Consider the following 24,542-nt stretch of genomic DNA (forward strand, 5'->3'; position numbering starts at 1 on the left):
CCCTCTGAAAAGTGCGGTCTGATGGACACTGTAAGGTATGCACATCTGTACAAGATAGCACCTAAGTTCCACATTGTCTTAGTTCAAAGGAAAAGAGATGACTTCCTGTTCGTGGAATGAGGAATGGCTTCACTACCAATAGTGAGGGATGAATGGGATTTTAGTAGGTATGGATAATGTAGAGAAGAGCAGAGGCATAGAATTGGAACAGTTTAAAGCATACTTTTGGGATGAGTAGAGGCCGGTTTGGCTGGAATGTAGGGTGACTGCTGATGAAGGTGGAACCTGCTTATTGAGAATGTTTAATACCAGGCTGGGTAAACCCATGGAACAGTGATTTTTATTTAGATTTGTTAATGTCTGGCTAAAAGCTGCTTTATTGTTGTTTTTACGTATGTTGTCATTACTTTAAGATATTAGCATTGATGTATGGCAAAACCAATACAATACTGTAAAGTAATTAGCCTCCAATTAAAATAAATTAATTTTAAAAAAAGAAAAAAAAAGAAATTAGCTTAACCCTGGCAACAGGAGAAGCAGAGTAGTAACCTGGGACTGGGGGAATCCAGGGTTTATTGTCAGTAGGCGGTAAACTCCATACCTCTGTCAGGAAATTGTCTTCTTTAAAACAAAATTCGGGTCTTTGGAAGTTTATTGCTGGAACACTAGGTGAGTCAACTGACGGTTACCTCCTTGGTTTCATCTTCCCCTGGAAGAGAGTTGCCTCTGAAACCTGTTCTCTCCACTGTGTTGACCTCTGGAGAGGCCAATCCTCTTGAAAGTCCTGGCTTAGGCCTGAAAGCCTTTTGTGGTTCCCCGAACACAACTGAGAAAGACTTGATTCTTTGCAAAAAGACTATTAAATATTAAAGAACAAACAGGAAATAAAGTACAAGAAGTCTTGCCAGTCAAATCTCCTCTTTTCCATACTGCCGCCACTCAGAACTTCTTGAAATCCAAGTGTAGCCACGTGGCTCCCCGGCTTAACACTTGAATAGCTTCTCGTCTCTACAGGGGTTGCATTTTAGTGTATTTACTGTCATGCGGTTTTTTCTAGAGTGAGAAAAGTTTTGTGATTCTCTCTACATAATGCTTATTTTATGTGTCCGACTTAAAGGAGTCTTTTAAGGAGGATTTAAAATTGAGTTGATACCGGGAAGGGTGAAGGACCTTCCTGTGAATATGTAGGCGAGTTCAGCTCTTCCCCAAAGCCTTCTCAGAATAGCTAATCAGAAGGGTCAAGGCTCACTAACCTCTGCTTTCCGATGATGTTTCTAGGCTCCCTCAAGGAGAAATCCCAGTAAGTGGGACTACAGCCCTCTATGTCAATTCACCCTGAAGACTTTGGCCCTAACCCATTTTATATATTAGTGTTCTGCATAAGATTTTGCGAGTGTGACCTGCTGCTTTAAGTAAAAGGTGGAGTGAGGAAAAATCATTAGATGATTTCTCAAGTTCCTTTTGACTTCAAAATACTGTGCGAATTAACCCCCTTGACTTCTTTCTGGATTCACTGTTACTTTTGTTCTGTACAATTAAAGCCTTGTTAGATAGTAATGAAATCTCAGAGCTAAAAGAGGTTTTAGCAGTTATCTTCTGTGGGTTCCCAAACTGAGCTCACAAGAATAGAACTCCTAAGAAATACTGATTGCTTATGAAAAGGATTGTATAGCCAAATACATGGAGAGAGTATACTTTTGTCACATTGCTTATTAGCATTTTTAAGGCTCTGAAAAGTTTTATAATAAACCCATTTAACCTTAAGATAGCATTTCTTCCATTTATTTGATCAGAGCCTTGTTTTTGAATAATGCACCTTTTAACATTCTGTGGACATCAACTTGGGAAACATTCATCTAATTCTGCTCCTTCCTTTTGCAAGGAACTTGAGATAGAAATAATTTTCCAGTGTTGTACAACTCGTTATCAGGTTTCAGTCATGTATTTATTCCCTGAGTGTCCCTATTTCATATAGACTTAATTTCTTTCTTTCCCAGCTTTATTTGAGATATAATTGATATATAACATTGTATAAGTTAAAGTTGTACAATGTGATGATTTGATTCATAAATATATTGTGAAATGAAAGCCACAATAAAGGTTAGTTAGCTGATCCATCACCTCACATAGTTAGAATTTTTTGTGTGATGTATTGAGAACTTTTAAGGTCTACTTGTTTAGCATTTTTCAAGTATACAGTAAGTATTGATAACTGTAATCATCATACTGTATATTACGTCCCCAGAAATTACTCATCTTAAAATTGGAAGTTTGTACCTTTTGACCATCTTCACCCATTCTTACCACCACCCCTGCCCCACCCCTTGCCACCACCATTCTACTCTCTATTTTTGTAAGTTTTTTTTTTTTTCAGAGTCTACACAGAAGTGAGATTATACAGTATTTGTTTTTTGGGGTCTGCCTTATTTCACTTAGCCTAATGCTCTCAAAGATTCGTCCGTGTTGTCACAGATGTTAGAATTCCCTTTCTTATGACTAATAATATTCCTGTGTGTGTGCTTGCACGTGCATTTCTTTATCTCTTCACCTGTTGATAGACATTCAGGTATTTCCATGTCTCAAATATTATAAATGATGCTGCAGTGAACATGGTGGTGCAGGAATCTCTTCAAGATAGTGATTTCTTTTCCTTCACCTATATACCCCAAAGAGGAATTGCTGGATCACATGTTATTTCTGTTTTTTATTTTCTTGAGGAACTTTCATACTCCTTTCTCCAGTGGCTGTACGAGGTTAAATTTGCATTAGCAGTGTCCAAGGGTTCCCTTTTCTCCATATTCTCAGTAGCATTTGTTCTCTCTCATCTTTCTGTAAGTAGGCATAGTAACAGGTGTGAGGTGTGATGTTCCATTGTATTTTTGTAATGTATTTTTAACTGGAGGATAATTGCTTTACAATATTGCGTTATCTTCTGCCATACAACAACGTGAATCAGCCATAAGTATACATATGTCCCCTCCCTCTTGAACCAACTCCCCCACCCCTCATTGTGGTTTGATTTGCATTTCTCTCAGGATTAGTGATGTTGAACACCTTTTCATGTACCTGTTGGCCATTTGTGTATTTTCTTTTGAAAGATGTTTATTTAGATCCATTGCCCATTTTAAAATTTGATTGTTTTCTGCTGTTGAGTTGTATAAGTTCATTGTATATTTTGAATATTAACCATTTGTTGGATATGTGGTTTGCAGATAAACTCTCCCATTCCTTTGGTTGCCTTTTCATTTTGTTGATCATTTCTTTTCTATACAGAAGCTTCTAAGATTGATGTAGTCTCATTAATTTGTGATTTTTTTACCTGTTTTTTCCCCTTTGTTTTCTTCTAGGAATTTTTATGAGTTCAAGTCTTACATTTAAGTCTTTAGTTCATTTAAAGTTAATTTTTGTCCATGGTGTAAGGGAGGAGGTCCATTTTCAATTTTTTTAATGTGAATATCTAGTTTTCCCAGAATCATTTGTTAAAGACACTGTTTTTTCCCCATTGAGTGTTTTTGGCTCCCTTGTCATATATTAGTTGACTTTATATGCTTGGATTTATTTCTGGACTCAGGATTCTGTTTTTTCAGTCTATTTGTCTTTTTTTTATGCTAGTACTTCTAGGTTGTTTAATTTGTTGGTGGGTAATTGTTCATAGTAGTCTCATGATCATTTCTATTTATTTGGATCTTCATTTTTTTCATTGGTCTAGCTAAAAATTTGTCAGTTTTGTTCATCTGTTCAATGAACCAACTTTTAGTTTTGTTAATCTTTTCTGTTGCTTTCCTATTCTTTATTTCTTTCTGCTCTAATATTTAGTATTTAATTCCTCTACTAATTCTGGGCTTAGTTTGTTCTTCTTTTACTAATTTCTTTATGGCTAAAGTTCGGTTGTTCTTTTGAGATCTTCTTTTTTCTTTTATAAATTTACCACTATAAACTTTTTAGAACTACTTTGGTTGCATCTGATGGGTTTTCTTGTATTGTATTTCAGTTTTTGTATGTCTCAAGATTTGTTTTATTTACCTTTTGATTTCTCTTCTTTGGTCCATTGGTTGGTCAGGAAGATGTTGTTTAATTTCCATGTACTTAATTTTTTTCTTGCTTTCCTCTAGTTATTGATTACTAACTTCATAACATTGTATTTGTAAAAGATGCTTGATATAATTTCTGCCTTCTTGAATTTGTTGAAACTTATTTTTTGGCCTACCATATGATCAATCCTAGAAAAAGTTTATTCTTGAGAAAAATGTGTATTCTGCTACTGTTGGATGGAATGCTCTCTGTCTGATCTATTTAGTCTGTAGTGTAGTTAAAATCCACTGTTTCCTGATTGATTCTCTATTTGGATGATGCATCCATTGTTGAGAGTGGGATATTAAAGTCAGCACATGTTACTGTATTGCTGTTTGTTTCTCATTTTATTTGTAGTAGTACTTGCTTTATATATTTAAGTGCATCTAACATTAGGCTCATAAGCATTTACAGTTGTTATATCTTCTTGATGAAATTGACTCCTTTTTTTTTATATAATGGCCTTCTTTTGTCTCTCATGACCATATTTAGCTTAAAGTCTACCTTGTCTGATCTAAGTATAGTTATCCCTGCTTTCTTTTGGTTTCTACTTGCTTGGAATATCTATTTCCATCCCTTCACTTCATTTTATATGTGTCCTTAAAAGTAAAGTAAATCTCTTGTAGACAGCATATCATTGAAATCTTATTTTTTATCTACTCAGCCATGCTGTTTTTGATTGGAGAATTTAACCCATTTACATTTAAAGTAATTATTGCTAGATATTACCATTTTATTCTGTTGAATTCTTCAGTTATTGTATTCCTCAGCTCTAAGATTTCTGTTTTTCAGAAAGAGACTCACAGACTTAGAGAACAAACTTATGGTTGGGGGGAAGGAAAGGATGGAGGGATAGTTAAGGAGTTTGGGATGGACATATACACATTACTAGTCTTAAAATGGATAACCAACCAGGACCTACTGTATAGGATATGGAACTCTCCTCAATGTTATGTGGCAGCCTGGATGGGAAGGGAGTTTGTGGAAGAATGGATACATGTGTATGTATGGCTGTGTTCCTTTGCTGTTCATTGAAACTATCACAACATTGTTTGTTAATTGGCTATACCCCAATACAAAATAAAAAGTTAAAAAAAAAAAAAAAAACAGTGGACACTTCTATCAACCCCCAAAAGATCCTGTTTTTTTGTTTTGTTTTTTTTTTTTATGGTTTCTGTTTACTTCTTTAACCTTTTGTTTTGTTCATGTGCTATTGTCCTGATTTTCTTTAGTTGTCAATGTGTTCTTGTAGTTCACTGAAAGTTCTTTAAGAGAATTTTTCTGAATTCTTTTTCAGATAGCTTATAGACCTCTGTTTCATTAGCGTCAGTTGTTGTAACTTTTAGTTTCTTTTGGTGATGTCATGTTTAACTGTTTCCTGATTCCTTGCATTGGTGTCTGTTCATTTGTTTAAGCAATCTCCTCCTCCAGACTTTACAGGTTCGCTTCTGTAGAGAAAGACCTTCACCACTCATGATAGCTTTCAGCTGTGGGTCAGCTGATAGCTTCCACAGTCAGCAGGGCTTGCACTTGGAGTCTCATTGGGTGAGGCCATTGCCTATGCTCTGAGGTTGGGGGAAATGCCACTGACTGGGCTCCACTGTTGGGTAGGCCTATTGGCTGGGCTCCAAGTTCAAGCAGAACTACTAGGTGACCATCTCCCTGTTTGGGTGGGGCTACCAGTTTTGCTCAGCAGTGAGATGGGACCACTATCTGAGTTCTGATATCACCTCCAGTTGGGTAAGGTCCCAGACTGTGTTTGTTGGTAGGGTGGTGCCACCAGTTCAATTCCATGATTGAGCAGGACTATGGGTTGGTTCAGCAGTCACGCCTTGTTGTGTGGGATCTCAGACTGCACTCCACAACCCAATGGTACTGCTGGCTGGATTTTATGTTTAAGCAGGGCCCCAGGCAGGACAGAGTGTTTTTACATGGCTTCAGGTTGTGCTTCAGGATTAGGTGGGGCCACAGACACTGCCATGAAGTTGAACAAGGCTGCATGCTGCTGAGCTTCCTTGTTGGGTGGGACCGCAAGCTACCCTTCTTCATTGGACAAGATTACTAGCTGGGCTTCCTGCATGGGCAAGACCACAGGCTGTTCCCAGCAAGTGAGCCGGGCCATAGGCTGGGCTCCTCAGTTTATCATGGTTGTAAGGCTGGGCTCCTCAGCTTATCATGGTTGTAAGGCTAGGCTCCTGTGTTTGTTGGTAGGGTGTAGGAGTAGGTTGGGAGTGTAGGCTCGGCTCTGCCTCTCTAGCAGTCCCATAGGCTGGGTTCTCCTGTTGCCCAGGGTTACTCTTCCAGCTCCCTGGTTTTGACATTACTCTCCTCTATATGTTTGACTTAAGCAGGTTACATATTCCTTAACATAGTGATAAATTATGTCTTAGAATTGTGCCTCTCTGGTGCTTAGCTCCATATTGGGAATTTGACAAGTGAACAGTAAATGTGTGGTAGTTTTGTGATTAAACCCTGTAAGAAAATGAAGCCATTGTGGTATAAATTAGCTTCTGTGTGTGTGTATTTTCCTAAAGAAACAGAATTGCTGCTCCTCCATGCATACCTGCATTTGCAGTATGTATTTTTCTCCTCCAAAGTTTCTGTTGTCAGTAGCTCATAGTTATTATTGATTCATGCTGTTTACTGGTAGTAACTCTGTGGGCTGCTTTGCCGGAGGGATAATTTGATTAGAGGTACTGCTGTTTGACACCATTCAGGAAAATGTTACACTGTAAAGGGTATTGGATTTGTCACAGAGTGACACTGAAGAGAAACCGGGGATAGACAGGCTAATAACACACTAGCCTTGTTATTAAAATTGAGCCTTTTGGCATTTTTGTCCACCTTTTTTTTGTTGATATCCCTGCTTTCCTATGAAAGAAGCATGTGACCACTTTGATGACTTTTATTTGGCAAGGGCAGAAACTAATGCCAGATAAACAAGGTCATAGCCAACTGATATGGAGCCCATGTGTTCCAGAATACTGTGTTTCCATCTTCTGAGGTTAGATATCAGCTTTATTTATATAAGGGGGAAAGATTGGAAAGCACTGAAATGAAATGCTCATGTTGACAACATCAGTTTTAATGGAACTTGAATCTGACTGTGTGTGTGCTGTCTTTTGCAGAGGGACTCATCATCCAAGGATCTACCAGAGACCACAGGAAAACATGGGGAGAAGTAAGTCTCTCTTCACTTTTAAATAATTTAGATTCTCTCTACAGTAATCCACTATATACAGGAAATTAGATTTGCAACTCAAAGTTTTTTTTTCTTTTGTGGACAACTAAATTGTGTTTCTGGTTAGTGTTAGAAAGGTTTTGTCTGAAGCAGTGCTGTGCAGAGACAGGTTGCTCACTGGAAAGAGTTTTCCTCCCCCACACCACTCCCCCACACCACTCCCCCACCCCTGCTCTTTTCTGAACATCTCTTAGTACAGGGAGAGAAGGCTCAAACTTGATATTATATAAACCTGCCCTAATCTTTGCTTCTTTACAACTCTTAGCAAAATTACTCACATGCTGCTAATGATTTCTAAGGCCTTATTGATAATAACATAAACAACAATATGATTGAACTATGCAACTAATGATAATAGGGGAAAAAATCACCTGTGAGGTTGACTTAAATGGCTTTGGTTGCCTGTAAAGTGTTAAAGACTGGAAATAAGACCCATTAAATCAATTCTTTTTGTCCATTTTTCATTTCTCATAAGGCTGTTATATGGGCAGTTGACAACAGACAAATTTAAGGTTATTTCTTTGTTAACCAGCCACTGCAGTGACCTGATGATAAATTCTAATCAACATAGGTCATGAAATCTGATGTTATAAAGGACCTCAAAGGAAGAGTTGGTGTTGGGTATTATAATGAGAAGAGTACTTGGCAGAGAGAGTCAGAGTCCTGAATTCAAGTTCTACCTCTACTGTTTTGATCAAATCCTGTCATTGCTCTAAACTTGTCTGTTCATCTCTGTTCAGTTCAGTTCAGTTGTTCAGTCGTGTCCAACTCTGTGACCCCAGCACAGAGTGCTGAAGCACACCAGGCTTCCCTGTCCATCACCAACTCCTGGAGCTTACTCAAACTCATGCCCATCGACTTGATGATGCCATCCAACCACCTCATCCTCTGTTGTCCCCTTCTCCTCCCACCTTCAGTCTTTCCCAGCATCAGGATCTTTTCCAATGAGTCAGTTCTTCACATCAGGTGGCCAAAATATTGGCGTTTCAGCTTCAGCATCAGTCCTTCCGATGAATATTCAGAACTGGTTTCCTTTAGGATAGACTGGCTGGATCTCCTTGCAGTCCAAGGGACTCTCAAGAGTCTTCTCCAACACCACAGTTCAAAAGCATCAATTCTTTGGCACTCAGCTTTCTTTATAGTCCAAATCTCACATCCATACATGACTACTGGAAAAACCATAACTTTGACTATGTGGACTTTGGTTGGCAAAGTAATATCTCTGCTTTTTAGTATGCTGTCTGGGTTGGTCATAGCTTTTCTTCCAAAGAGGAAGCATATTCTCATTTCATGGCTGTAATCACCATCTGCAGTGATTTTGGAGCCCCCCAAAGTAAAGTCTCTCACTGTTTCCATTGTTTCCTCATCTATTTGCCATGAAGTGATGGGACCGGATGCCATGATCTTAGTTTTCTGAATGTTGAGTTTTAAGCCAGCTTTTTCACTCTCTTCTTTCACTTTCATCAAGAGGCTCTTTAGTTCTTCTTCGCTTTCTGCCATAAGGGTGGTGTCATCTGCATATCTGAGGCTATTGATATTTCACCTGGCAGTCTTGATTCCAGCTTGTGTTTCATCCAGCCCAGCATTTTGCATGATGTACTCTGCATATAAGTTAAATAAGCAGAGTGACAGTATACAGCCTTGATGTACTCCTTTCCCGATTTGGAACCAGTGTTGTTCCATGTCCAGTTCTAACTGTTGCTTCTTGACCTGTATACAGATTTCTCAGGAGGCAGGTAAGGTGGTCTGGTACAGTCAGCAAAAACAAGACCAGGAGCTGACCATGTCTCAGATCATGAACTCCTTATTGCAAAATTCAGACTTAAATTGAAGAAAGTAGGGAAAACCACTAGATCATTCAGGTATGACTTAAGTCAAATCCCTTATGCTTAAACAGTAGAAGTGACAGATAGATTCAAGGGATTAGATGTGATAGAGTGCCTGAAGAACTACGGACAGAGGTTTGTGACATTGTACAGGAGACAGTAATCAAGACCATCCCCAAGAAAGAGAATGGTTGTCTGAGGAGGCCTTACAAATAGCTGAGAAAAGAAGAGAAGCTAAAAGCAAAGGAGAAAAAGAAAGATATACCCATCTGAATGCAGAGTTCCAAAGAATAGAAAGGAGAGATAAAACGCATTCATCAGTGATCAATGCAAAGAAATAGAGGAAAACAATAGAATGGGAAAACTAGGGATCTCTTCAAGAAAATTAGAGATACCAAGGGAACATTTCATGCAAAGATGGGCACAATAAAGAACAGAAATGGTATGGACCTAACAGAAGCTGAAGATATTAAGAAGAGGTGGCAGGAATACACAGAAGAACTATACAAAAAACATCTTAATGACTCAGATAACCACAATAGTGTGATCAGTCACCTAGAGCCAGACATCCTGGAATGCAAAGTCAAGTGGGCCTTAGGAAACATCACTACAAACAAAGCTAGTGGAGGTGATGGAATTGCAGTTGAGCTATTTCAAATCCTAAAAGATGATGCTGTGAAAATGCTGTACTCAATATGCCAGCAAATTTGGAAAATGTAGCATAGGCCACAGGACTGGAAAAAGTCAGTTTTCATTCCAATCCCAATGAAGGGCAATGCCAAACAATGTTTAAACGACCGCACCATTGCACTCATCTCACACACTAACAAAGTAATGCTCAAAATGCTCCAAGCCAGGCTTCAACAGTATGTGAACCATGAACTTCCAGATGTGCAAGCTGGATTTAGAAAAGGCAGAAGAACCAGAGACCAAATTGCCAGCATCTGCTACATCATCGAAAAAGCAAGAGACTTCCAGAAAAACATCTACTTCGGCTTTATTGACTACACCAAAGCCTTTGACTGTTCATCTCTGTGGTGGGATTAATAACATAGCACACTGTTAGCCTCAGATGGTTGTGGGTGGCATAATGTGAGAATATATATGAAAGCATGTTGAAAATCCTAATGTATAATGGAAGAATGCAGAGGTCTCTGCTCATTGCTGTCCTTGTTGAAGACGTAGATCTCCATTGGTTCTATCATTCAGTAGTTAAAATGAAGTTATTTGATCAGATGCCTCTGTAGGCAGGAAGACTGGGACTAGGGTGTGTTAGAGAAAGAGTGCTTCCTTATGTTTGTGTTCTAGGCATCTTTCTCACCCCACACCAGTCTGGGCCCTGGTAGGCAGCCCCAAGGATTATAGATGGAAAATATCTTCCTGAACCTTGATGAGTCAGCTTTTGTGTGTTTTCTCCAGCACTCCCTCAGGGATTCTGATTCTGTCCCCACCTTCACAAAATATACCTATCTCTGATAGTTTTGAAAATTTTAAAACCTGAATACATTTTTTTTAAATGGTCGAAGTTCTAGAACTAATCTATGCCAGGTCCTAACTCCAGCATCAACTATCAACAGAACCTTCTAGAGTAACTGGAATCATGGTTTGATTTTCACTTTCTTTCAAGCTTCAAGTGGATTTGGAGAATGCTATGATTCTTGGTTTTCATCATGGCCCTGTAGTGAAGAGAGCGGCACTGAGACAGGGCAACATACTCCTCCTTGTTTCCCTTCTTCCTTTTTAGAATAGTCATCAAATCATTATCAGTAAGTGCTTGCTTTAAAAGATGCCTCAGCAAGTGTCTGTTTAAATAGTCAGGCAGTTAATAGAGTTCTTGCTAAAGGATACTGCTTGTTAGTGCAATCTGCAAAGATGGAGAGGTTTCCAACCCGGAGATGAGATAAGAGAAGCACTTCCAAAAACGCTACTTTTACAAACACATGGCAGCTTGTAATAACAGCATTTTGACTATTTGTGTGAGCACTTTGAAAACATCCTTAACATCCTGAATCGCAAAGAATCTATCCTTGACACTCTAAGCTTTAGTTTGTCTGATTATACTTGTTAATTGCTGACTCTGTTAGTGAGGGGAAAAAAAAGATGCTACTGTGTGCTCTTTTTTTTTTTTTTTTTCCTGGCCGTGTACAATGAAGTTTTTACTGGCTTTGGCGAAGGTTCTCACAAACATAGCTCAATGTGTCATACAAAGGGACAGCAGAGGAAAATATCAAAAAGATATGTCATTGGCCTCATTAATTAAGGAGCCACAAAAACAAAGAACACAGCTGGGAAACCATATAGTATAGATGAAAAATTAAATTGAGGTCAACTTCTTTTAGTATTCTTTGATGTTGGATGAAGAAATTATTTATAGATGTGCTAGAGGAATCCTTCTTTTGCTTGTATGATATGGAAAAATTCATAGTCTTACAAATGGTGGAGGGGATGAGAACAGACTTGTGTGAATCATTTCTCAGTAGACCATCAGCAGTGTCCATTTTATGTGGCGTTGAAATTCCATTTACCATATAGAGATTTAGTATTTAAGTAGGGTTTAGTTTTTATGATTCTTATGAATATATAATTATTTTGGTATTAACAAGTATCTGTAGAGTTCATAACTCATAGATATTTCTCCATTATCTTACTTGAGTTGTGAGAGAACCCTGTAGTATAAATATGGATTATTATCTTCATTTTATGTAGTATAAAACATAGTCATGAGAGAAAGTCTTATCTAAAGTCTACAGTTTATGCATGAAGAGTCAGAAGGCAAACCTAGGTCTCCTTATGTCATAGGCAGTTTTCATTTTCTTCCAATAAACTGTATTCTGAGCACCCTAGTCATCAGCTGTGTATAAAGTCAATTAAAAACCTAGGAACTACCTTATGGTGTGAAAGAAAATATTTTCTTAAAACTATGTTCTCACAGTATGGTGTTGGGATGGGAGGAGAGGAAAAGAGAAATGGCTCAGTGTTCATCCTCATTTATGGTAACAGCTAAAACATCTGTGTCACATAGTGGAGTGCCTCACATATCAAAATCCTCTGAGCAGCAATGGTCCCTGGCTACGGTAACTCAAAGGCAGCAGCACTGATTGGCAGTCACCAAGTTAAAGTAACAAGAAATTCAACTCAGAAGCTTGCTGTACACAACACACAGTGGGAGGTCCCCAAAGTAAGGGGCCTAGGACACTACTTCCATGGTGAAAGTCACCCTTCTTGATTGATAGGTTTTATCTCTGTGATTTTTCATAACACAGAGAATACAATACACTGTGAAACACCAGAACAGTATGTAGTTAACAAGGAAAGATGCTGTTACAAAAAAAGAACAGCATGTATAAATTAAATTATGTGTAAGATTCTAGTAGAGAATTAACATTTTCACAAAGAAAATATGAGAATTTTACAAAGGTGCACATTTAGGCTTACCAGATATTATGTACCAGGAGTATCTGTAGTCATCTTCAGATAGACGTTAAAACTTTATCTACCCTTTCATCCTCTTCCCCCACCCCCTAGCCACTGAATAACTGGTACATTCATGATAAAATGACAAAGGTCTCAGTACTCCACAAAGCAATTTCTTGGGAGTTTTGTTGCTAAAAAAATTGAGGGTTGTTTTTGTTACAGAGTTTGAGTAGAATTTGATTTTTAGTCATACCTATTTTCCATCAGATTTTTTTCTATGTCAGAACACACTTCTCTTACTGTGTATTTTAAGTACTATAGCAGCAATTTATGGTATTTATTACTCTAATAGGCAGTTATGATGGCTAATTTCATGTCTTTACCATAATAACAAAGCTTGTGAAAGAAATTCATCTTGGCTTCTCAATAATAGCAAACTACAAGATGTTCCTACTCCTCTTTTACAGAATAAGAATAATATTTACCCATGAATCTTCAAACAGCTTTATTTTGCTTTGTTGTACAGAAAACAATATCTGGAATTGCTGAATAATAACAGACATACAGGTTATATTTTTGGAGAATAATTAACATAAAATTATTGATTCCAACTCAAGCTGGAATCAAAATTGTTGGGAGAAATACCAGTAACCAGATATGCAGATGCCACCACCCTTTTGGCAGAAAGCAAAGAACTAAAGAGCCTCTTAATGAAAGTGAAAGAAGAGAGTGAAAAAGTTGGCTCAAAACTCAACACTCAGAAAACTAAGATCATGGCATCCAGTCCTAACACGTCATGGCAAATAGATGGGGAAACAATGGAAACAGTGACAGACTTTATTTTGGGGGGCTCCAAAATCACTGCAGATGGTGACTGCAGCTATGAAATGAAAAGACACTTCCTCCTTGGAAGAAAAGCTATGACCAACCTAGACAGCATACTAAAAAGCAGAGATATTACTTTGCCAACCAAGGTCCACCTAGTCAAAGCTATGGTTTTTCCAGTAGTCTTGTATGGATGTGAGAATTGGACTATAAAGAAAGCTGAGTGCTAAACAATTGATGGTTTTTGAAGTGTGGTGTTGGAGAAGACTCTTGAGAGTCCCTTGTACTGCAAGGAAATCCAACCAGTCTATCCTAAAGGAAATCAGTCCTGAATATTCATTGGAAGGACTGATGCTGAAGCTGAATCACCAGTACCTTGGCCACCTGATGTGAAGAACTGACTCATTGGAAAAGATCCTGATGCTGGGAAAGATTGAAGGTGGGAGGAGAAGGGGATGACAGAGAATGAGATGGTTAGATGGTATCACCAACTCGATGGATATGAGTTTGAGTAAGCTTCAGGAGTTGGTGATGGACAGGGAGGCCTGGCATGCTGCAGTCCATGGGGTTGCAAAGAGTCAGACATGACTGAGCGACTGAACTGAACTAACATAAAAATATAAAGATGCCTCAGCACGTTTTCCATTTCTCCTCTTTTGGTATTTAGTCTTTGGAGATAGGTTTTACCTAGCTTAGAAGGTAACCCTAGACCTATAAATTCTTAATCCACAAAGTCAGTTTCCATCTTCATTTTCCATACTTAATAGTAACATGCCTTTGATGTCCTAGGATCCATGAACATGTGGTTGTGCTGTAGAGAAACAGTGATGGTGCTACCAGTTACAGTCTTTTGTTTATTATTATTAAATCATGGAGTTCTCAAGGCAAGAATATGGAAGTGGTTTGCCATTCCCTTCTCTAGTGGACCACATTTTGTCAGAACTCTCCAGCATGACCCATCCGTCTTGGGTGGCCCTACATGGCACAGCTCATAGTTTCACTGAGTTAGAGAAGGCTGTGGTCCATGTGATCAGTTTGATTAGTTTTCTGTGATTGTGGTTTTCATTCTGTCTGCCCTCTGATGAATAAGGATAAGAGGCTTATGGAAGCTTCCTGATGGGAGAGACTGACCCTCACAGAAGAATTGATGCTTTTGAACTGTGATGTTGGAGAAGACTCTTGAGAGTCCCTTGGACTGCAAGGAGATCAAACCAGTCCATCCTAAAGGAAGTCAGCCCTGAATATTCATTGGAAGGACTGATGCTGAAGCTCCAATACTTTGGCCACCTGATGAAAAAAGAACTGACTCATTTGAAAAGACCCTGATGCTGGGCAAGATTGAAGGCAGGAATAGAAGGGGATGACAGAGGATGAGATGGTTGGTTGACATCACTGACTCGATGGACATGAGTTTGAGCAAGCTCCAGGAGTTGGTGATTTACAGGGAAGCCTGGCGTGCTACAGTCCATGGGGGTCGCAAAGGGTCAGACATGACTGAGTGACTGAACCAAACTGATTAAACCATAGCAGCATCATTCCCTTGGCTCCTTTACTTCAAAGAACCCAAACATATCCCCTCCACTTACCAAGACTTAATGGAAGGAAAGATGGTTCATAGCTACTAGAGTAAATTTCTAAGTTCTTTGAGTCTCTGCTGAATTAGTGCTCAGTTGAGGTCAATCCTAAGCTTTAAGTCAAGCCATACAGCTCCATATTTTCAAACAGGGAATGCGCATTCAAACTGACAAGGCTTGTAAAGTGACTGTTTAATAATGTACTGCCTAATTTTATTTGACAGCTCCCAGGTTTATAGTTCAAGTGAAGGCACACATTCAAAGACAATTGTTTCATTTTCTGGCCTATATTAAATCTGAGAGTCTTGCTGTTATGGTAGCATATTCATGCCTGTGCAGTTCAGATGATGTCACCAATTTATTATAAATCCTTATCTAGCTTCATAATTTTGTAACAGTAAAACAAATCTACTTGGAGCTGGCAACAGCCATTATTTTTTTCCTGGCAAGATTTTCCCATTAGAAAACAAAAAATGAGCTTACTATGTGAGGTTCAGGCTGCGTTTAAAAAAAAAAAAAACCTCATTATAGTGCTTGATGCTTTTTGTCTTTGATACAATCCTCTCTGCCTTTTACCTATTGAAGAAGAGAATAACTTTGGTACATAAATTTAGAATGGCTTTTTAACCCTAGCACTGTTGACATTTTAAAAATTTGAGGCAAAATACATAATATAGGCAAAACAATTCATATAACATAGAATTGACTCATTTAAAAAAATAATTTTAGTTTTTAGTTATTTTAGTTATTTAGTTTTGGCTGTCCTAAGGCTTTGCTGCTGTGTGGGCTTTTCTCTAGTTGTATTGAACAGGAGCTACTCTCTAGTTGTGAGCAGGCTTCTCACTGTGGAGCTTCTCTTGTGGAGTATGGGCTCTAGGATGCACGGGCTTCAGTAGTTGCAACTCCTGGGCTCTAGAACACTGGCTCAGTAACTATTGTGGCACACAGGCTTAGTTGCTCTGTGGCATGTGGGATCTTCCTTAATCAGGGATTGAACCCATGTCTCCCACATTGGCATGTGGATTCTTTACCACTGAGCCACCAGGGAAGCCCAGAATTGACCATTTTAAACTGTACAATTTAGTGGTATTTAGTACATGCACAATATTGTGTAACTTTAGTACCAAAACATTTCCATCACCTCCAAGGGAGACCTTCTCTACCCATTAAACAGTCAGTCTCTATTTTGCACTCTGCCAGGCCCTGGCAACTTATTGGCTGATTTCTAGCTCTATGGATTTATCTATCATGGATATTTCATATAAGTGGAATAATATAATATGTGCCCTTTGGTGTCTGGCTTTTTTCACTTGGCATAATGTTTTTTTAGATTTATCCATGTTGTATTAGTGCCTTATTCTTTTTTTTATGGCTGAATAATATCCCACTGTATGAATGTATTACAATTTGATGAGTCATTCATCAGTTGGTGGACATTTGGGTTGTTTCCACCCTTTGGCTAATTGGAAATAGTGCTCCTGTGAACCTTGATGTACAAGTTTTTGTTTGAGTATCTGTTCTCAATTCTTTGGGCCAGATTTGTAGGAGTAACTATCAACATTTGGGACCAGATATGTCTTTGTTGTGGAGGCTGACCTGTGCATTGTAAGATGTTCAAGCAGCATCCTTGGCTTCTCCCCACTAGTTGTACCTACTCCTCCAAATTGTGAGAATCAAAAATGTATCCAGGGACTACCCAGGTGGTCCAGGGTTGAGAAACCACCTTGCAATGCAAATTTCAGTCCCTAGCTGGGGAACAAAGACCCCCACATGCCACGGAGCAGCTAAGCAACAGAAGATCTCACATGACACAAGGAAGTGCCTGTGTGCTGCAACTGATACTCAGCACAGACAAATAAATACTTAAAAAAATTTTTTTTTAAATATATCCAGACATCGCCAGATGTTCCTTGGGGGTGCAACATCACCCAAGATAGAAAACCACTGATTTAGAATGAAGGATAGTCATAGTGAAAGTCACTTAGTTGTGTCCGACTCTTTGTGACCCCCTGGACTATACAGTCCATGGAATTCTCTAGGCCAGAATACTGGAGTGGGTAGCCTTTCCCTTCTCCAGAGGCTCTTCCCAACCCAGGGATCGAACCCAGGTCTCCTGCTTAGCAGGCGGATTCTTTACCAGCAGGGAAGCCCCAGAATAAAGGATAGGAAATCTTTAGAGATAAGCCAAACAACACCATTGTGATTTTCATAGAAGTAATTTGAGTCTCAAGGAGAGCGTTAGAGTCAGTGCTCTGTGTCTTCAGTTATCCTCAGGTTCCACAACCATGAATTCAATCCACTAAGGATCAAAAATACTGGGAAAAAGTAAAAATTTCAGAAAGTTCAAGAAAGCAAAACCTGAATTTGCTACATGTCCTCAACTGTTCACATAGAATTCATGTTGTGTTTGCAACTATTTATGTATAATTTACATTGCACTGGGCCTCCCTGGTGGCTCACATGGTAAAGAACCTGCAATGTAGGCAACATGGGTTTGATCCCTGGGTCAGGAAGATCTCCTGGAGAAGGTCATGGCAACCCACTCCAGTATTCTTGCTTGGAGAATCCCATGGACAGAGGAGCCTGGAGGGCTGCAGTCCTTGAAGTTGCAAAGAATTGGTCACAACTGAAGCAACTGAGCATGCATGCCATTTCACATAAGGGACTTGAGCACCTGCAGAATCTGGTATCCATAGGGGAGCCTGGAATCAATCCTCCACAGCTGCTGAGGGACAAATGTATATGGTTGTCAACAGAAATGATCAGTAAACCAATCTATGATAGGAATAGAAAGGAATTTTGTTTGAGCCAAACTAAGGATTAAGGAAGCCAAACAAAGGAAGCTGAAGCGCCAGTATTTTGGTCACCTGGCGCAACCAGCCCACTCATTGGAAAAGTCCCTGATGCTGGGAAAGATAGAGGGCAGAAGGAGAAGGGGATGACAGAGGATGAAATGGTTGGATGGCATCACTGATGCAATGTACATGAAGTTGGGCAAACTTTGGGAGATGATGAGGGATGGGGAGGCCTGATGTGCTGCAGTCCATGGGGTTGCAAAGAGTTGGACATGACTGGGCAACTGAACAACAACAAGGACTATAGCCCAGGAGACAATTCATATCACTCTGAGGAACTTATGCTGGAGAAGTTACGCTGGAGTTTTCAGCATGTTTTTGTTTTTGTTTTTGTTTTTTTCATTCAATCAAAATTTATTGAGTAGCAACTGTGTGCCCAACACTGGGAATACAGTACTGAACAAGATGGGCACAACATCTGCCCTCATGAGCTTATAGTCTAGCAGCCCGCCAGCCAATTAACATCTGTAATTTTTATATTACTGTCACAGTAAGTGCTCTGAAATGGGCCTGGTGCTAAGAGAAGATTTAACAGAAAGTCTTGACCTACATGGAGAAACCAGAAACGTTCTCTGTGGAGAAGAAACACTTAAGATTAGCACAGTGGGAAATGGAAAAGTGTTGCAAGCAGAGAGAACAGCCTGTGTGCTGGCTCTGAAGCAGGAAGATATTTAATAAACAGAAAGCCAGCCAGTGTGACTGGGACACAGGGAACGAAGAGGGGGGTGATGCAAGGTAGAGGCTGATTTATGAAAGGTCTTTAGATTTAGGACTTTCTTCCAAAAGCAGCTGGAAGCCACTGAAGAATTTGCAGGAGGAAAGTTAGATGCTGAGGTTTGTTTTTAGCAGCTCACTCTGCTGTGTGTGTGGCTGGTTGTTGTTTAGTTGCTCAGTCATGCCCAACTCCTTTGCGACCCCATGGACTGTAGCCCGCCAGGCTCCGCTGTCCATGGGATTCTCCAGGCAAGAATACTGGAGTGGGTTGTCATCTCCTTCTCCACAGCACAGTTTTGTATCTTGTCAGAACAAAAAATACCATTTTTGCTTTTTGTCCTGACAAGAAGTTAGGGATCCATTCCTTCAAGATTTCGAAACAACAATAACAAATCAGCATGTACACAGGAGTCAGTATAGCCTTGGTACCTGGGAAGGGCATCTCATCATTGAAGGAGCACCACCATTGGCAGCCCAGGAAGGGAGGCATTTAATGTTTATTTTTAACATAGACGTTTTTTACTTCTGATGAATGCACACTTTTCTTTAAGGATCAAGGAAGATGTAGGGTGTTTGTTTGATAGGCCATAAGCAGGCTGTTTTAGTTAGCATAAACTTTGAGTTTAATCATATATAAGCCAGAATGACTCCCCCTTACGTTAGTATGTGAAATTTGCTTCCATTATGGTTCTAGAAACCAAGATGTAGTGCTGGTCCTAGAATCAAGCAGCCTTGGGTAAGGCTGTCCTTGGAGTCTTTGGATAAGTCATTTAGCCTGGATTTCCCTTTTATTGTCAGCAAAATGAAGGGATTGAGATGGATCCGTGGTTTCAGTGTGCTCAGTGAAGCCCCAGGTTTCCTACATGGGGTCCCTGAGGAGCCACTAGGAGAGAAGGGAAAGAAGAGGGAATACTGGTGAGTGTTCCTCTCCCCTTCAGACAGAACAAGCAGAAGTTTGAATTCTGTCAACATCACTTCTAGAACAAATTCACATATAAACAACATTGATTTCACCAGCGAAAAGTCCTTTCTGAAATCTGTGTGCTAATTAATAAAAGTACTAATTTGTCAGTGTGATTCTGTTTCTGAAATCCATTCTGCTCTGCTGTTGTGCATAACAGAAAGATAGCTGACCACTAGCTTTGCATGTTCTCTGAACAACCATCTCTGATATGAGACTTTTTGATTAAATGTAGTATGTATTCTATTAGGACAATCATTCACTCCTAGCATCTAAATTACAGTTAACTATCCCATAGATAATACCATACTGTCTATGTTGACAGAGTGTAAAGCATTCACTGTAACATAGTTATATATTTAAAGCTATGTTTCATGTTTGCTGAGTCTCACTACATGCCTTACCCTGCCCCCCCGCCAGCCCATTTAATGGTGATTGTTGTAGTTGTTTCTGTATTCTTCCAAATGGGACAGATCCAGTGTAACCAGAATCAGTGTAAATCATATTCATAAACTAAAAACAAAGTTTTGTGGTTGTAGCAACTATAAACTCTAAGACAAATGATCTTCTTGTTGATGAGAGTTGAGGCACTAGTGATGGGAAATACCTATCTTAGGAATTCCCCTGTTTTTATGCTTCTACCGGATTGTGTGCTTAATGTTGTGCAAATTAGATCATTTTCTAAACCCATATTTGTTTGCTTCCTGTGGGTAAGGCACGGCTTTCATTCATAAATATCACGTTAAAGTACCATACATTTAAGCAGTTGGTTTAATTGCTAGTAACTTGATTGCTGTCATCTACCATTTCATGAAGTATTCTTTTTGATAAGGAGTTATTGTAAAACTCCTTCAAAGAAATTTGGCTTTTTACCTTCCCTTGTGGGAGAATCTATTAGATAATTTCTCTGTATCTAATTATTCCTTACAAAGCATAAAATCATTAGACAAGAGACATCTGAATATATGATGTAAAATTTGGCTTTCAAGTAAACCATATTGAATTAGTAATAGATCCCTCCTCATGGGGGAAGGGATCTATTGACTTTATAGACATACACTACCTCTTTTGTCTTCAGTCTTATAGAAATCCATTTCTGGCTTTTTCTCCACACTTTTTCCTGGAAACCTGCCTGTTATCTGGCATTTCATTGCATACCTCTGATAGCACAAAGATGTCTTTTTTTGAACTCTTAGATAGGGATCATAACCACTACATTGTCCTTAAGAAGCAGGTTCAGGATATTAAAGATACAACAGTTACTTCTCTCAAACCCTGAGATGCCCCACTCTCTCTAGTTCAGTCCTATAACATTAAATTATATTTTAAATGTCTCAGTTCCTGAGTGGGTTTCCACTTCCTAATTCCTGTGAAAATGTATACTACATGCCATTCTAACTAAGTTGTAAGTTTGTGACAACCTGTATGGGCACATGAGCACCACTGTACCACAAATTCTGAATTATAAACCTACCTTCTATGAAAAAAATAGCCTTTTAAGTTCCGCAGATAGGTTACAGTGGTGAAATACATTTGAGAAATAATCTTTTTCCCACCTCCCTAAGTAATAGGAGGGCTTCCCTTGTGGCTTAGCTGGTAAAGAATCTGCCTGCAATGTGGGAGACCTGAGTTTGATCCCTGGGTTGGGAAATTCCCCTGGAGAAGGGAAAGGCTACCCACTCCAGTATTCTGGCCTAGAGAATTCCATGGACTGTATAGTTCATGGGGTTGCAAAGAGTCAGACATGACTGAGGAACTTTTTTCTTTTTTTCAGTAATAGGAAGATGATCCAAATAGGATCTTTTTTAATATTGAAATTTATTTTTAATTGAAGGGTAATTGCTCTACAAAATTGTGTTGGTTCCTGCCAAACATCAACATGAATCGGCCATAGGTATACCTATGTCTCCTGCCTCCTGAACCTCCCTCCCCATCCCACCCCTCTAGGTTGTCACAGAATCCTGGTTTGAGCCCCCTGAGTCACATAGCAAATTCCCATTGGCTATCTGATTTACCTATGGTAATGTATATGTTTCCATGCCACTTTCTGCATACATCCTACCCTCTCCAACCCCCCTGCCCCCGTGTCCATAAGTCTGTTCTCTATGTCTGTCTCCATCAGTCCAGTTCAGTCACTCAGTCATGTCCAAGTCTTTGTGACCCCAGGGACTGTCTCCATCATTGCCCTGCAAATAGGTTCAACAGTATCTTCTTTCTAGATTCCATATATATGCATTAATATATGATATTTGTTTTTCTCTTTCTAACTTACTTCACTGTGTGTAATAGGCTCTAGTTTCATCAACCTCATTAGAACTGACTCAAATGCATTCCTTTTTATGACTGAGTAATATTCCATTGTATATATGTACCACAATTCCTTTATCCATTCATCTGTCAATGGACATCTAGATCTCTTCCACATCCTAGCTATTGTAAATAGTGCTGCAATGAACATTGGGGTCCATGTGTCTTTTTCAAATGTGGTTTCCTCAGAGTATATGCCTAGTAGTGGGATTGCAGGGTTACATGGTCGTTTTATTCCTAGTTTTTTAAGGAATCTCCATACTATTTTCCATAGTGGCTGTATCAATTTACATTCCCACCAACAGTCAAATAGGATCTTTTTATTTTGCATAATTTGGTTTTTAGGAAGTGAGATGTCACTTGAAAATTCTAGTGAGACTTAGTTGTTCTAAGGAAAGTTGTGTCCATCCATTTGTGATAAGAAATGTCTGTTTATACCCATTTTAGCAGAAAAAAACTTGAAGGCATTGTATGTACACACAACTGACTGAATGATGGTATCAAAAGTTTAGAAGCAAGGAAATATGAGTGTGACATTTTATAAAAATGTTTATAGTATATAAATCTGAGCACAGGATTTGATGGGGAGGGTATCTTGTTGATTTTTGCTTCTTGTTTGTTTTTATTGTTGGTTTGGGAGATGGTGATTGCTTGGCTGAAAAATAATATATTCATATCCCCAAAGAATTTGAATGCAATACACTACTCCCACTTAACAAAAATCTTTCCAAGTATAAAATTTTACAGTAACAACTGAAAAGACCTAAGAAATCATACATATAAACCTTAGGTTAACAAATTAGGAGACAGGCCCAGATAAATTTGGCAACAAATGCAGAATCATGTAGCCAGTTTAGTCCCAGAGCTGGACAGAAATCCGCATACCTGACTACAAATTCAGGATCTTTCCTCCCTTCCATACTCTGCCTGAATTTTCATTTGTCTCAATACAGGGTTGGTGAAAGCAGTGAACAGATACTGGCTTTCTCAGACTTCAAACAGAGAGTCTCAAAAGGCAGTTTTCATATGACTAACAACAGAAGGCTCAAATAAATGGATAACTTAGCATCTTACACAGTCTTTTATGAGAAATTCACAACTAAACAAGATATTAGATGTATTTAAAAAAGAGAAAAATAACCTCTTAGTACGCGGACTCCTTATAGTTTCAGATTGTGGCACACCAACATTTACACAACACCGACTAGGAACAAACTTTCTATTTGAATAAATACATGTTGCCGATTGCTGAAAGTGAAAGTTGCTCAGTCGTGTCCAACTCTTTGTGACCCTATGGACTATATACTCCATAGAATTCTTCAGGCCAGAATACTGGAGTGGGTAGCCAGATTCCCTCCTCCAGGGGCTCTTCCCAACCCAGGGATTGAACCCAGGTCTCCCGCATTGCAGGCAGATTCTTTACCAGCTGAGCCACAAAGCTGAGGCCGATCTTTTGTATTAAAAAAACAAAAACAAAACAAACGTGAAAACACCATACTGCGTGCATCAGAACGTGCCAGCCGCAGCAGGCATGCGCATGCGTAAAGATGGCGGGACTCGTGTTCTGAGTGCCGTAGATCAGTGTGCTTTCTTTCCGCTAGCGTTCCAGCTCCCAGGGGCGTGGGGCAGCGGTGTGCCAGAGGGCCGGCCTAGCCACGTTGAGCATCTGATCACAACAGGGGCCAGGTTCGTGCTTGTCCCCCGGGACCGGTGTGTTGGAAGCGGTGCCCGACTTGAGTGGGAGAAGGCGGGAGAGCTCGTGCAGTGCGAGGCGAGGGCCAGCCGGGCAGCATGAGTCAGCAGCAGCCTGCTTGGGAGCCACGCAGCTTGCATGTGGACCGGGTGGAGGAGAAGACGGTGTGCGGTGAATCCAAAGACCCCGTCTGCACGAAGGACCTGCGCCCATTAAAAGTAAGAGTTAATTTAGAAGATAGTACGCAACAGGTGTCCATGAAAAAAGGCCCAGGTATGAAGAGACGTCGGTGTAATTCATCCCTGTCTGATTTAACTCCAAGATTTATGGCTCTTCTCAGATCTAGTCCAGAAGGTGTTCTTGACTTAAATAAAGCTGCAGAAGCACTGGGAATACCAAAACGAAGATTGTATGATGTCACCAATGTCTTAAGTGGAATCAAGCTGGTTGAAAAAAAGTCTAGGAGCCATATTCAATGGATAGGACCTGATCTTAATGAATTGGAGATACGGCCCAAACAGAGGCAGCTGGAGGCGGAACTTCTTGACTTATCAGCGAAAGAAGCATCTCTGGATGAATTAATTAAGGATTGTTCTCAACAGTGGGATGAGTTACTAGCGGACAGAGAAAAGAAGAGGCTAGCATATGTGTCATATGAAGATATTCATAGCCTTGACATCTTCCGTGAACAGACTGTAGTTGCAGTTAAATCTCCGCCTGATACCAGTTTGGATCTTTTAATTCCCCTAGAGGGTTCTGTCTCACTAAATATGAAGAGCACCACAGGACCTATCGATGTTTATGTATGTGAAATGGCGGAGGATCTCTCAAGTAATGAAACATCGGATGGTGTAGGAAGCTCTTCCTCCGAAAGCACACAGCCAGAACACCCTCACCCTGAGAAAGAAGAAGATCCTCCAGAGCAGAGTGAAGAGTTGATTGAAGTGAAAACTAATGGCATGTGAGGATCCAGGTATTGAATCTTTGGGGACATCCGGGTGGGTGAATTACACACCAGATGTGATTTTCAGAGGAATAAATCATCCTCGATGCTTTCTCAT

At 39.6% G+C, this 24,542-nt stretch overlaps 2 protein-coding genes across 2 annotated transcripts in view; both read left to right on the forward strand.

Annotated features, from left to right (window-relative positions):
• PRRG1 (proline rich and Gla domain 1) overlaps positions 1-24,542 on the forward strand; it is a 143,870-nt gene that overhangs the window by 44,219 nt on the left and 75,109 nt on the right. Inside the window, 1 exon segment of the mRNA NM_001105640.1 lies at positions 7,200-7,252. Coding sequence (NP_001099110.1) covers positions 7,243-7,252 — 10 coding nt within the window. The 5' untranslated portion in view covers positions 7,200-7,242.
• LOC132344338 (transcription factor E2F6-like) overlaps positions 1-24,542 on the forward strand; it is an 81,337-nt gene that overhangs the window by 44,219 nt on the left and 12,576 nt on the right. Inside the window, exons 2-3 of the mRNA XM_059883817.1 lie at positions 7,200-7,252; positions 23,390-24,454. Coding sequence (XP_059739800.1) covers positions 23,580-24,446 — 867 coding nt within the window. The 5' untranslated portion in view covers positions 7,200-7,252; positions 23,390-23,579 and the 3' untranslated portion in view covers positions 24,447-24,454. The remainder of the gene's footprint in view (positions 1-7,199; positions 7,253-23,389; positions 24,455-24,542) is intronic.

This window comes from Bos taurus, chromosome X (genome assembly GCF_002263795.3).
Source record: "Bos taurus isolate L1 Dominette 01449 registration number 42190680 breed Hereford chromosome X, ARS-UCD2.0, whole genome shotgun sequence".
Classification (NCBI taxonomy): Eukaryota; Metazoa; Chordata; class Mammalia; order Artiodactyla; family Bovidae; genus Bos; species Bos taurus.